General features: G+C 41.2%; 1 protein-coding gene across 3 annotated transcripts in view; it reads left to right on the top strand.

Moving 5' to 3' along the window:
• The window catches only part of ITGA8 (integrin subunit alpha 8), a 216,116-nt gene that overhangs the window by 152,734 nt on the left and 49,908 nt on the right, over positions 1–13,474 (top strand). For all 3 annotated transcript variants that reach the window (XR_009758065.1, XM_061586063.1, XM_061586064.1), the window contains exon 28: positions 8,922–9,023. Coding sequence is in view for 2 of the 3 variants with exons in the window: in XM_061586063.1 (XP_061442047.1) it covers positions 8,922–9,023 (102 nt within the window). In the remaining variant the exon portion in view is untranslated. The remainder of the gene's footprint in view (positions 1–8,921; positions 9,024–13,474) is intronic.

The following is a 13,474-nucleotide window of genomic DNA, read 5'->3' as shown; positions in this document are numbered from 1 at the left end:
ACAAAGATGCAAAAGTAATAGCCCAGTGGGTTTCTCTACATTTCATATTTAAGAGTGGTCACTGTTTGTTTATTCTTATAATCCATTCTTGCAATATTTTGTATTCCTGACTGCATAGCGTAAACCCAACAGTATAAAGCAGGGAAGGGGAATGTCTGGCCCTATGAATTGGGTTGTTGGACTCCAACTACCATCATCCCTGACCAATGCCTGTGCTGGCTAGGGCTGATGGGAGTTGGAGTCCAACAGCATCTGGAGGGCCAGTGGTTCTCCATCCTTTAGTATAAAGGGTATTTTGCTAGGGCTTCTCTACTACCAACAGCTGGTATAGCACAGTGGGGAGGAGAGCCTGGCCTGGTCCAGGGTCTGTGAGTTCAAATCCCCACTCGTTTCTCCTGGGTGTCAAGGGCCAGCTAAAGATCACCCCCACAGTGAGTGGCTCAGGGGTTACGTGCCCTGCCACCTGTGCAGCCATGGGCAAGCTGCACAGTCCCAAGGAGCCCAGTTGCCCCCCAGCTGGCAGTTGCGGACAAGAAAGGGGCTGGCTTGTGCAGCTGTGGCAAGCTGAGCAGTCCCTAGCCAGCTGGGGAGGACTAGCCTCAGAGGGAGGCAATGGTTAACCCTCTCTGAATACCGCTTACCATGAAATCCCTATTCATAGGGTCGCCATAAGTCGGGATCGTCTTGAAGGCAGTCCATTTCCATTTTCTGTACTACCACCACCCAATTTTGCTTTTTGCTTTGTCTTATTCTTATTTGAATTCCTCTAAGCATTTCCTTTTAAATAAATAGATAATACACATCCTAACAAATTAATACCTGGAATGAGGTTCACTGAGAACGCCATCAGGTTGCATTCAGTCTTCAGGAAAATTTTACCTCTTATAAATTATATTTATGCATAATGGTCTCTCTCCAGGCAATGGTAAACACATTTTTACAAAATGTATTCTCGGAGTAAAATATTGCATGACTTTTATTACGTACATTCGTTCAGGGGCATTTTCTTGGCAGTTGCTTGGTTCCTAGTAGTTGGATCTCAAGCTGAGAAGGAGTGCTAATGAAGTCCCAAAGTGCACGTTTCAATGGCAACATTACATTCCTCACTCTCCTCCATCTAAATGTGGCTTGACTTCAGTGGAAATGAGGTGTAACCTCCCTCTCTCTGTCCCTATTTTCAATGAAGCAGGACTAACATTATTACAATAACATGATCAGAAAATGTTATTTCACAGTGCGCTTCAATTAGGGGGAGCAAAGTTCAGAACTACCACAAGACCTCAATTAAGGAAAGCAGATTTTTGTCAGTTTCTCCCTTTTAGGAAGGTTGATGATACTGTCAAAAGAACATAAGCTCTGCTGAATCAGGCCAATGGCCCATCTAGTTCAGCATCCAGTTCTCACAGTGGTCAACAAGATGCCAGTGGGAAGCCCAGAAGTGGGATCTTAGTGTAACAGATCTCTCCCCACTTGCGATTCCCAGCAACTGGCACTCCCTCCTGAAAAGGAAAGCTATCCCTCAAACATAATTCAACAAGATGAAGTTCAATGGGGCTGGGCTCTCTGGTGCAGTAGCTAATACATTTTCAAAGGCTGGATCATCTGAGAGGAAAATAAGAACCCTACTTGATGCAGGTAACCGTTCCATGTGGCTAAAACAACATATTTCACTTCTTCCTCCTCCAACATTCCCACCTGCAAGCCAGATGCAAGTTTCTTTCTCTCTCTCTCTTTGTCCTTATGTACCTTGCTTGGCCTCCACCTTACATCTTTTGGAGTGGGTTATTGACTTCTGCTGTTGTGCTTCATTGAGACCAAAGCAGGCAGCATCATCCATCAACATGCCTACCAAGAACTCGTTTAAATTGTTTTTTACTACTTAGGTGGGCTGGGAGACTGGTGTGCTTTCCAAATTACCTCTGCATGTGTCTGGCTAGTATGCAGACAGTTACTGTTCTCAAATGTGTGTTGGAAGTGCCTAACTATTTTGCATCCAGGTACTCATGTGTTTTTCAATGGCCAAAACAAGAGGTCTGATTTTTCAATATCATAATTGAACTTCTGTGTTTAAACATACCAAGGTTAGGTCCCCCTGGTCCTCCTGACAGTGATAAAGATATCAGTGCAATGGTAGGCTAAGATCATGAAGCTCTTTAGATCCCTGATCACCTCATTCTGTGCAGTGATAGCTGGTACCCTTCGAGACTGGTGGGATGAAATGCAGGGAGCCCGAAGAGTAGTGGAGGCAGAGCCAATGACAAGCAGAGCCAACTAATTCTAGTTTGTCCCCATCCTCCTCCCTGCTGACTTCTACAAGTGCAACACACAGCCTAAGGAAGAGGAAGCTTACAGGTAGCACAACCACCCCCTGCCCTGGGTGTAAGAAAGAAGGTGGACAGGTGGGAGCTAGGTGACAGCAGAGTGGGGTTGGTGGGTTAGTACGCAACCTGACTTAATAGATTAGCCTCCACTGGTCTGTGAACTACAGCGCTGAAGAGAGGGAAACATGTTTTATATTTGTTCCAATAACATGTTACTCATAAATACATGGATAAGGGCAACACACCCTGCCCTGACATAGTTTATGCTACTTGCCCCACCTACTTGACGTCTGCATATTGAGCACAAACATCTCCATAGGGGCATCAACTTGCATTCAGCTGGACATAGGTAGGTATTCCATGAGATCAGGACCCACAGTTGTTACACAAGAGTCCCGGTCATATGGAGCACCTAGACACATTCAGCTGGATGTGATTAGATGGGCACTCTGTGAACATTGGAAGTGGGGCTGGTGAGACACATGTCTGACATCCTAAACAAATGCTGCCAGTCAGTGTAGACAATACTGAGCTGGATGGGCCAGTGGTCTGACTCAGTATAAGGCGACTTCCGATGTTCATACGTTAGAGGCAGAGAATGAAACACAGTTCTGTTCCCTCTCTGTGCATTTAGCCCTAGGTGTGGAAGGCAGTTTCTGAATAAGGCTAAAGTTTTACTGGAAAACAAATCTGGAGGCAGATCTGTTTGTTGCATAGCTACTACCTCTTCTGCAATTCTATACTACTAATATCTGCTCTTCCTGCAAAAACTGAGTGTTTGAGCACAGGAGGCTTAAATCTTGTTCTCTGATGGATGAAATATTGCACCTGGATATTGAACTGAGAATTCTCCAGCAGAATACATGAGTAGGGAAAACATAAATAGGTGTCTGTATCCCAGAGAAGTCTGGACAATACCAGAGGATTCGCTTTCAGGTTGTTGCTGACTGCTCATTGTATGAGTGCTCTTCTATCACACACAAATGGCTCTGTGGATGTTGAAATAAGACATTGTACCATTCCCCACTCCTCCCGAACACACATACAGATACACATACACAATTTCAGTTTCTATTCAGTGATCGAAATTGAATTCCAGAATACTTCTTGGAGCTTGAGAAGCGGCTGTGGGGATTCAGAGGCCCAAGGCACAGTTCAAGGTGGTTTTTTTTTTTAAGTTCTGGCAGATGTTAATTCCCAGGAAATGCCCTGTGGTGGGGTTGCTGCTAGTAATATAGGCCTAAAACTGAACTAAATGTATACAGTGGTGAAATAAAGTGTGGTTTTTTTAATGGTTGATGACCCTTTACTGTAAAGGGTCTTTGGAAATGGCTAATACCCTTAACTGCTCATCCATCAATCGGACCCTGTGGGATATTGCTCCATGGTCTGATAAAATCAAATTAATGAGGAAGACAGGATATGGTGTTCATTCAAGATCTCTCTAGAAATTATATACAGTATGCTTACTAGCTTGCCTGGACATGAGCAGTTGAGCATGCAATGCTTCCTGAGGTGTGAGGTGCTAAATTGCCTAATATAAGCTTTGGAATGCTCACTCTCCAGAATTTAGAAAATGTGAAAAGGCAGAGTATTTATAGGATCTTATTGTCAACATTTTAACGTTACATTTCCTTCTAATTTATCTTAAAGACTGTCATATGCATATACATTCATTAAATAGCTTTTCTTAATTTTTCATATAGCTAGATCATTAAATAGTTTTTTTGTTTTAAGAGTTTTAGCCAAATGTCACCCCAAAGGAAATACAACAGAAATTTAAATTTCAGCAATAGCATATAGAGGGTAACCAATCAGATTGGAAAACATGGGTATAAGCAGGCATAGTAAAATGGTTAGGAACTGGTTAAAGGAAATGAGACTTTCTCTTTTTTTGCTTTTGCCAGAAAGTAGACTTTTAAGTTGAAGGCAAGTAATTAATAGAGCTCCTCCAGGACCAGTGTGGGACCCATTTTATTATAGGGAATGCAAGTACAAGGGAAGTAGGAGTACATTGATGACATTTGCTGATAACCCAAATAGGGAGGCAGTATTATTACTACAGATGAGGGTCAAGAAATTATATAGGGTAAATGGGACAACCTCATGAACTCAAGTAATAGAAACGGCATGAGACTGACTAGCCAAAAAATGTTATAGTCATATACTTGGGTGCTAATACTAAACATGTTTGATATCATCCGGTGATTCAGTAGCTGGAAACAACAGACAAGGGACAAGATCTAATAAGGATGATATACAAAAATGTCATAGGGGGTCATGTGCTGGTGTGGGAGTGTTGTATTAGGTTGAAACCTTGTGGTTATAGAATGGCCCAAAACCTGGGAATCACAGGAAGGTCTCTCATTTATAAGTAAAAGTGCTGGCCTTATGTTTGTAAAGACACTTGGGGGCTTGTGAGAGTATCAGATTTGCTCGTTACTTTCTGACAAGCAATCAGGAAGTGTGGAAATTTGGCACATGCATAACCCAAGACAGAATGGTTCCTAGAAAAATCTGAAAACTGGGCATTTATAGTTTTTCCCCTCAAAATGGGATACTCAAAGTGCACTCCCAAACAATGGAGCTATTGCCAAACAATCTAGAAAGCTGAAATTTGGCTTCTTGACAATGATGAAGGTGAAGACAACATGTAAAAGACTGTTCTGACCCAGCTCTGCTTACAGCCCATTCCTGCAATATACTGTCATCTGGACTGGAGAAGATGCCGGAGCAGGGCATTAGATGTTGTAACCAGATGTCCTCCAGTCCTGTGACTCTAATCAATATCAGATAGGGATGCAAGAAGGCAGTGATTTCCATTCCAACCTGTATTCATCACAATCAGTGCTGTTTCCGTTCTGCTGCAGTTGAGTTTCTGTCAAATATTATAGTATTTTCCTTGCTGACGCTCTTTAGTGTAAGTTACATAACTATGTAACTTGTGTAACTTGCATTCATTTGAAACATCAAAACAGTGTTTTTAAAAACCTCATTATGTGTCAACAACATTATGTGTAAACAAGAACAATTATGTGAATGAATGCCAGTCGTATTCACTTGACTGATTTTTTTCATGAACACAGCCGAACACACGAACTGCAGCAATCTCTGCTTCCTTTCCCATTTTTATTGGAATTCTCTGACATCCCTAGGGTTGTATTCAACTTACTCAGAGTAGACACATTGAAATAAATGTGCCTAAGTTTGTCACATCCATTAACTTCAATGGGTCTACTCTGAGTAAAACTAGCATTGAATGCCACCCCATTGTGTCAAACTCACTAGTACTGTTTTGGTTTCCCTTTCTTGAGTTGGATCTAGGCTTAGTTTTAATTAGGTTCCACTGAAATCAGTGTGAAAAATTAGTCATGATTTCATTTCTGTACAGATGAACAGTGTGGTTCCAACCCTTTACTCTGAACATTAGCATGGAGCACAAGCATAAGAACAGTACAAATTCAGAGGCAAAGGCCTGAACATTGGCCATTAAGATTTCTTATACATACTAATCTGACAAAGCTCTATTCCCCTGATCTTTCTATTCAAATCCAGTTTCCTCAGGATTGTTTCTCCCTCTAAGAACATGTGAGGTGGAGGTTTACTTAGGAAAGGGGAGGCAGCAGATAAGAGGCTTTGGGGGATGAACTGGCCATCACAAGTTAAACCACAAAGTGTTAAGGTGCAACGTAGGGGAAGGACTGTAGCTCAGGGATGAAATATCTCCTTTGCATGCAGAAGTTCCCAGATTCAGTTCCCAGTATCTCCAGATAAGCCTGGCAATGTCCCAAGTCTGCAACCCTGACAGCTGCTGCTAGTCCACCTTGGCAATACTGAGCTAAATGGACCAATGGGTCTGACTCAGTGTACGGCAGCATCCTATGTTCCTAACGCTTCCCAACACCAAAGCATCTCTCAAGACCAATAGCTAGATGCAGTAGGGTGCAGAAAGGCCAATGTTCAGGCCTTTGCCTCTGAATTTGTACTGTTCTTATGCTTGTGCTCCATGCTAATGTTCAGAGTAAAGGGTTGGAACCACACTGTAGATGCCCTTGTTCATCTGAACAGAAATGAAATCATGACTAATTTTTCACACTGATTTCAGTGGAACCTAATTAAAACTAAGCCTAGATCCAACTCAAGAAAGGGAAACCAAAACAGTACTAGTGAGTTTGACACAATGGGGTGGCACCGAGAATGAGAGAAGAAAGACAGGAGAGTAAAATAAGAACCTTTGCCTTCATCTCCCATCCAGACTCCAGTCTTCCCCTCTGGGCTGAACCAAAAAGCCTTGTTCAGCATAAAATAATAAGTCTTTTAAAACATGCTTCTCTTCTCATCACATCTGGTATTTCATCATCCCTGACTATTGGCCATGGTGGCTGGGGTTGATGGGAGATAAACTCCAACAACATCTGGTGACTGATGGGAGTTGGAGTCCAAGAGCATTTGGAGGGCCACAGGCTCCCCTTCCCTGCTGTGTTCCTTATAGGCAGCAAGGCTTTCTCTGGATCCGGAGTCTTGAGTTCTAAAATAATTTTTGAATGTATCCGTGGTAGAAATCAGAAAAATGAATCTAAGAGCAAGTGGCAGAGTATATGGAAGGGAATCACCCTCTCCTTCCCCAAGTCTAGAAAGGTTCCTTTTGTTAGCTCTTTGGTCCTAAAGACAAAATGTTTAAAAGGCACTGAAGTTAAGATGTCAACGTTTAAATTCAGAGAGAAGAGAATTGGTTAGCTGACTTCTTGTTACTAAAATTAAAACTAAAGAAGCAGCTCTCAACTTTGGGGAACAATGGCACATTTTTCAAATGTACATGTCCCTTGAAATGAGTGTGTGTTTGTATAAGCCCCGCCCTCAAGTGCAGAGGTCAGGGATTAGTGTACTCATAAATCCTCTTTACTGATGAGAGATAAAATAACTTAAGGAGGCCTGCACTGAACAGCAGCTGCAGAGGGAGAGACAGTATCACTAAAATAATGGGGGAGCAAGCTGATGCTGCAGGAAATTCCAAAGAATATAAACACTGCAATGGTGAGATGAGAATGCTGGCCTCACTGAAAATGTGCAACAGAGAGCCCCAGAATCTGTTTGTCCTGAAGCAGAGAAGGCAGATCCCCTCCTTAGAAACAAAGAAGAGTTTCCCAGGTGCAGGATTTAAAACGGACAATGAAGTTTCAGCTCTTGAATTCTGCCAAAGCTGTAACCGAGAGAAAGACAAAATATGAAATGCAGTGATTATGTATGATATCAGTATTGTCCAAAATGCATCCGAAAGTGGTGTGTATTATGTTTCTTTTTGCATGAAACTATACTTTCAGAAGAACAGAAATTTAAGTTTTTGTTTTTTGTCATTTTTTTATTTACCAAACAGACTTCATCATGGGCCTGTTGTGATTTTAATTGTAATGAAAGTGAGCTTTGCATGTGGATTCAGTCAAAACCTGTGTTTGGATCATATTGTTAGGATAATTCGGGTGCGTTGCCAATTCATTCCTTGGCCACTAATGAAGTCTGTGAGCTGCTGGTGCCAAACTATGGAGGAGCATTTGAGAATAAGACCCTTGCTGTGCAATCCTACACATGTCTAAGTAGAAAAGAGCCCCAGTGAGTTCAGTGGAACTTATCCTGAGGAAAGTGTGTATAGAAGGGATAGGGAATGGGTGGCCTTCCAGACTTTGCTCGACTCCAACTCCCATCAGTCCCAGCCAATTGTCAAAGGTTTTTTTGGGGGTGGGGGCGATGTAGAATTGTAGTCCAACATCTAAAGGGCCAGAGGCTTATTTGGAAGCCACCAACCATAGTTTCCCAGTGCATGCAAAATCAAAAGCTATAGTAAACTGTGGTTTCCTGGCTTTCCCCCCCACTTGCACTAAGGGAATATGTGTGGGTTAGGGATGGGCGAAAAATTCAATTCAGTTCACATTTCAAGCCAAATCTATCAATTTTGCACTTTCCAAAACATGAGAACTGAAACACAGCCATTGTTCGAAATTTGCACTTCTTTGAATTTTGCAAAGCAGTTCCCCCATCAATGTTTACAAAAATGTATATATTAGGGGAAAGTGTGCATAAAAATGAATATATGTGAAAATAACATATAAAATGCATTATGTGACCGGAAAATGCTTGCAAAAATGTGTACATTAACAAAACTGCCTACAAAAATGTGTTTATTAGGAGAAATTTGCACTAAAATGCTGGAGAATTTTCATGAGGATTTTTTTTAAAAAAAATTGCAGATTGCTGCAGAAATGTGGAGAAGTAAAAAAGAAAAAAGAAATGTGGAGAAGCGAAGTTAAGATTGGAAAAATGAGAAACTGAGAGAACCAAAACTGGCAAAACTTTCCATCCCTAGTGTGGGTACATGCAACTCATGCATATCCTGATGTATTAAGCCACAATTTGATTGTGCAAATGTAGCCAGTGACTCTTTCATATTATGGGGAACATTTTAGTTACACATGGTACAACACATGTATATGCTATTTCCATTAACATGAGATGTGGCCCTAAGGGAGATCAAACTGATATTTCAACTCAGAAACACTAATTAAAACATTGTTTGAAAACCCCTGTCTGTATATTTTTCCCCCCCAGAGGAAAAATGACCACTACTCGCTTTCCGTCAATGTGTCATTCGAAGTAAAGAAGATGCCTTACAAAGTTCAGCCAACAAACCTCCCCGAAGGAAGCATAGCAGTGAGTAGCAGAGAAAACAAATAACACATTGATGCAAAACACGTGCATTGTTTAGGTCATCCTGATTGCTGCTGTATAAGATATTTATAGATGGGAAATCCAAGATAAGTCCTCTTCCTGTGTTTCTAGTGCAGGTTTGAATGTTATTTAAAGGTTATTTATGTGGGAGAGTTTAAAATAATCCTAACATTTGTTAAGTGGTTGTGTTTCTATTATAATGATGCTTAGAGGGGGGAGTGGACTAATCCAGACAGAACTCAGTTCATATAGCGTGAGAATCGGAACCTGCATTGATTGTCTATAGGGTTAGGACAGGGATGGGGAACCTGTGGCCCTCCAGATGTTCCTGGACTGCACCTCCCACCATCCCTGACCATTGGCCATGTTGGCTGCGCCTGGGGGGAGTTGGAGTCTAACAGCAACTGCAGGGCCCTGCATTAGGGGACACTGTCTTCTGTTTGGAGGCTGAACATCTGTGGCTGTCTGCTGCCATCTATCCCAAGAATAGGCCCTTTGGAAATGGTAAGATTACTCCAGAAAAGCAGGTTTGAGCTTGCAGTCCTAGGCTTCTATGATTTATTTTTGTGTTCATTCCTAAAAATAGTTCAACCAATCTTTGCTCATTCATAAAGAGATAGTGATCTCATTTCCTGTTTCTAATTGGAGATGGAACAGGTGGATGTCAAGGCATCCTCAGCTCTTCCTGGTTTCATACCTTCCAGATTGCAAACTTTATATGTTGTGAGCCCCTCTTGTTTCCTCATGGGCTTTCTTGACATTTCTGTGACCCCACTTGCACTATAAATTTAAAGCAGTGTCATACCATTTTAAAGAGTCATGATAGGAGCCACCTGTTCCACCCACAGAACTACAATTCCCAGACTGGTTTAACAACCAATCCCTCTTCCCAGGGAACTCTGGGAATTGTAGCTCTGAAGGGAATATGGGTCACCTAACAACTCTCAACACCCTTAACAAACAACAGTTCTGGGAATTCCTTAGAAAAAGGAATGGCTGTTTAAAGTGGTATGATACTGCTTTGAACATATAGTGCAGATGGGGCCTGTATCAGACACACATTCCATTCCTAAATTGAGCTGATTGGCTTAAACTAGCTGCATCTATAATGCTGACAAAATCTGTCTGATGCATTTGAGAGAGAAGCACCTTGCCAAATTGATATGAACTTCCCATTCTAATTGTGAGCAACTATTCTAAAAAGGAGGAACTGTTCAAGGTACAGGATCTAAGATCCTGTACCTTGATAATAATGACAATTTTATATATATAAAATTTTGTATGTTAGCAGCTGATGAAGGCGGAAGCTGAAACGTTTTGTTAATATAATAAAAACCTCTGTTTGGTTAATCACAATTATGTTTATATATATTTTAGGTGATTAACGGAATCCTTATAGGGATCCAGAGCAAGCTTGAGTGAAGTTCTGTTTGTTGCTTTCAAAACTGTCTTATATATATCTATATCTATATATATAATTGTCATTATTATCTCAGCTGGATGCCAACTGGACCTGGTGATTTGCCAATTTATAATTTGTCAATAAGGCAGCTTGTTCATGAATGATGATCTAGAGTTAGGGGTAAGAAGTGAGATAGCCAAGTTTGCTGGTGATACCAAATTGTTCAAGGTGGTTAAAACAAAAAGAGATTGTGAGGACCTCCAAAAGGATCTCCCTTAACTGGGTGAAAGGGCAATAAAATGCCAAATCAAATTCAGTGTAAGCAAGTACAACATGATGCACATTGGGACAAAAAATCCTAATTACACATATATGCTAATAGGGTCTGAACTGGCATTGACTGACCAGGAATGAGACCTTGGAATCCTAGTGGATAGCTTAGTGAAGATGTCAACCCAGCGTGTGGCAACTGTGTAAAAGGCAAAATCCCTGTTAGGGATCATTAGAAAAGGGACTGAAAATGAAACTGTCAGTATCATAATACAATTCTATGGTGCAACCACACTTTGAATACTAAGTATAGTTCACGTCATATCACCTCAAAAAGGATAATGTAGAGTTGATAAAGGTTCAGAAAAGGGCAACCAAAATGATCAAAATAAAGGTTGGAAGATTTAGGTTGGACACAAGAAAGTGCATCTTCACACAGTACATAATTAAGGACTTCGTTCCCTCAGGATGTAGTGAAGAGCATTAGACAAATACATGGAGGATAAGGCTATCACTGGCTAGTAGCTACTAGCCACAATGGCTATGCTGTGCCTCCACTGTCAGAGACAATATGCCTCTAAATATCAGTTGCTGGGGATCACAAGTAAGGAGACTGCTGTTGCATTAGGTCCTTCTTGCAGGCTTCCCATTGGTTGCCCACTGTGAGAACAGGATGCTGGACTAGATGGGCATTTGGTCTGATCCAGCTGTGATGTTCTTATACCACACACAAATAAGGATATATGAATTAGACTTATATAAAGTATTCAGGATATTCCTTTTCCTTAAGATGTTAAGAAATTAAAAGACTTTTATATGTCTTTTTATATGACAAAGAAAGAAAGAAAGAGAGAAAAGTAACTGTCCATATTGTGTGTTATTAAGAGCAAAGGTGTCTTCCTCCATACAGCAGAACTAATACCATAATGAGAAAAGCATTGGGAGATGGGGAAGGATGCAGCCAATAGACAGGATTTTTTGTCTAGCTCATGGCTGGCTTCTCTCTTTGATGCCCACTGTACAGGGATGATTTACCTTTAGGCTGGAAAGTGGAATGTTTTGATCCTTAATATTCATTGCTCATCCAAAGAGGTTCAAAGATACCACAGTCAAAGATAAATTCTGGCACTTTCTACTCCCCCCAACCCACCCACATATGTTCTGTAGCAGAAACACATGTTGCTCAAAATGGCTACTAAGTACTGTCTCCATCTGTTCAATGGTATTCTGCCACAGGTGATAGCCTGCTGTTCTCAACAAATCTCTGAAGATATACTGAATGATCAGATAAGCATTTTTATAGTACTACTTGAGAATGAGGCAAATTATTCCACAGAGTTGATTTACTGCCAGATGCCCAAAACAGCAACTGTAAACTCTTGAAAAATTATGGTGCTTTTATGTCCATTTCAGATCTGACCATGGCAGTGGAGGTTTGCCAACAATACAGCTTGATGTGTTGTAGGCAGAAGTTCTTTTGAAGTTTCTGTTGGCAATACTTTTTATGTTCGCTTCTCCTGAAGTCAATCAGTAGTGGATTCCTTGTTTGTCTAGGAGGGTTTGTCTAGTGAGGATTTGTCTAGGAGGGTTTATCAAAAGGAGGCTTTTTAATGAGATGTAAGTACGGAAAGCATTTGGACATTCATTAATGCTTCATTGTTATAATTCAGAATGATGATCACATGCGCTTGAATTTTTGCTCTTTACACTGTGCTGATAGAATCAAGGTTCAGACATTGCCCTGACAAGGTTGTTGTCTTGAAATACTTGAATAAAAAGCTCCAGTGTTTCAACCAACCAACCTTGCTATTCTGTGTCATTGAAGAGGCACCATTTCTCTGCAGAACAATCAGTTCCATGCTTTAGAGGAAACAATCTTGCAATTGTTTGTATGGCCCCTTGATAAATGAAAATCAGACATGAGCCAAGAACGCCTGATCTTGTCACGGGTTGTTGACTCTTTCAGCTCACTTCAACCTAGACCAGCCCCTGCAGCATATAAATGAATCAGAAGCTGCCATTAATTCAGTGCCTTATTCTAGGATAAAAGCATAAGAGTCTTCCTAAATCAGACCAAAGACCCCATCTAGTCCAGCATTCATAGGAACATGGGAACATAGGGAGGTGCCTTATACTGAATCAGACCAATGGTCCATTTAGCTCAGTATTGTCTACACTGACTGGCAGTGGCTCTCCAGGATTTCAGGCAGGGGGTCTCCTACCTGGAGATGCTGGAGATTGAACCTGGGATCTTCTGCATACAAAGAGATGTTCTACCACTGAGCTATGACCCTTCTTTTCCCCAACACTGGTCATCCAGATGCTTCTAGGAAGCTTACAAGCAGGGTCGGAAGGCAACATCCCTCTTCTGTAGTTCTTTCCCCAGCATTTGGTATTCAAAGATATACTGTCTCTGGACTTGGAAATTTCACTTAGCTGTCATACCTCTCTCCTTGTTTCTGTCTTATGTATGAATGTCTTCATTGCACACGTTATGGATTACACACAGTTATGTGCCAAGCTTGTAATGTGCGAACAAAAGAGCCCTGCTGGGTTAGATGAAATGCCTCTTTAGTTCTGCATCCTGTTTCCTTCAGTGGCCAATGATCTAAAGAGAAACCAACAGGCAAGAATAAAGTGCTGTTAATATGAACTTGTACAGATAATACAGGCAGGGAAGAAGCAAAATATGAAAGGATAATAAATCATTGATAAGCTACCACATAGACTTGAATAACATACTCCAAATATTCCAGATGCA

Source organism: Rhineura floridana, chromosome 10 (assembly GCF_030035675.1).
Source record: "Rhineura floridana isolate rRhiFlo1 chromosome 10, rRhiFlo1.hap2, whole genome shotgun sequence".
NCBI lineage: Eukaryota > Metazoa > Chordata > Lepidosauria > Squamata > Rhineuridae > Rhineura > Rhineura floridana.
Note: the sequence above shows the minus strand (reverse complement) of the source record. Positions and strands in the feature narration are given on the sequence as shown.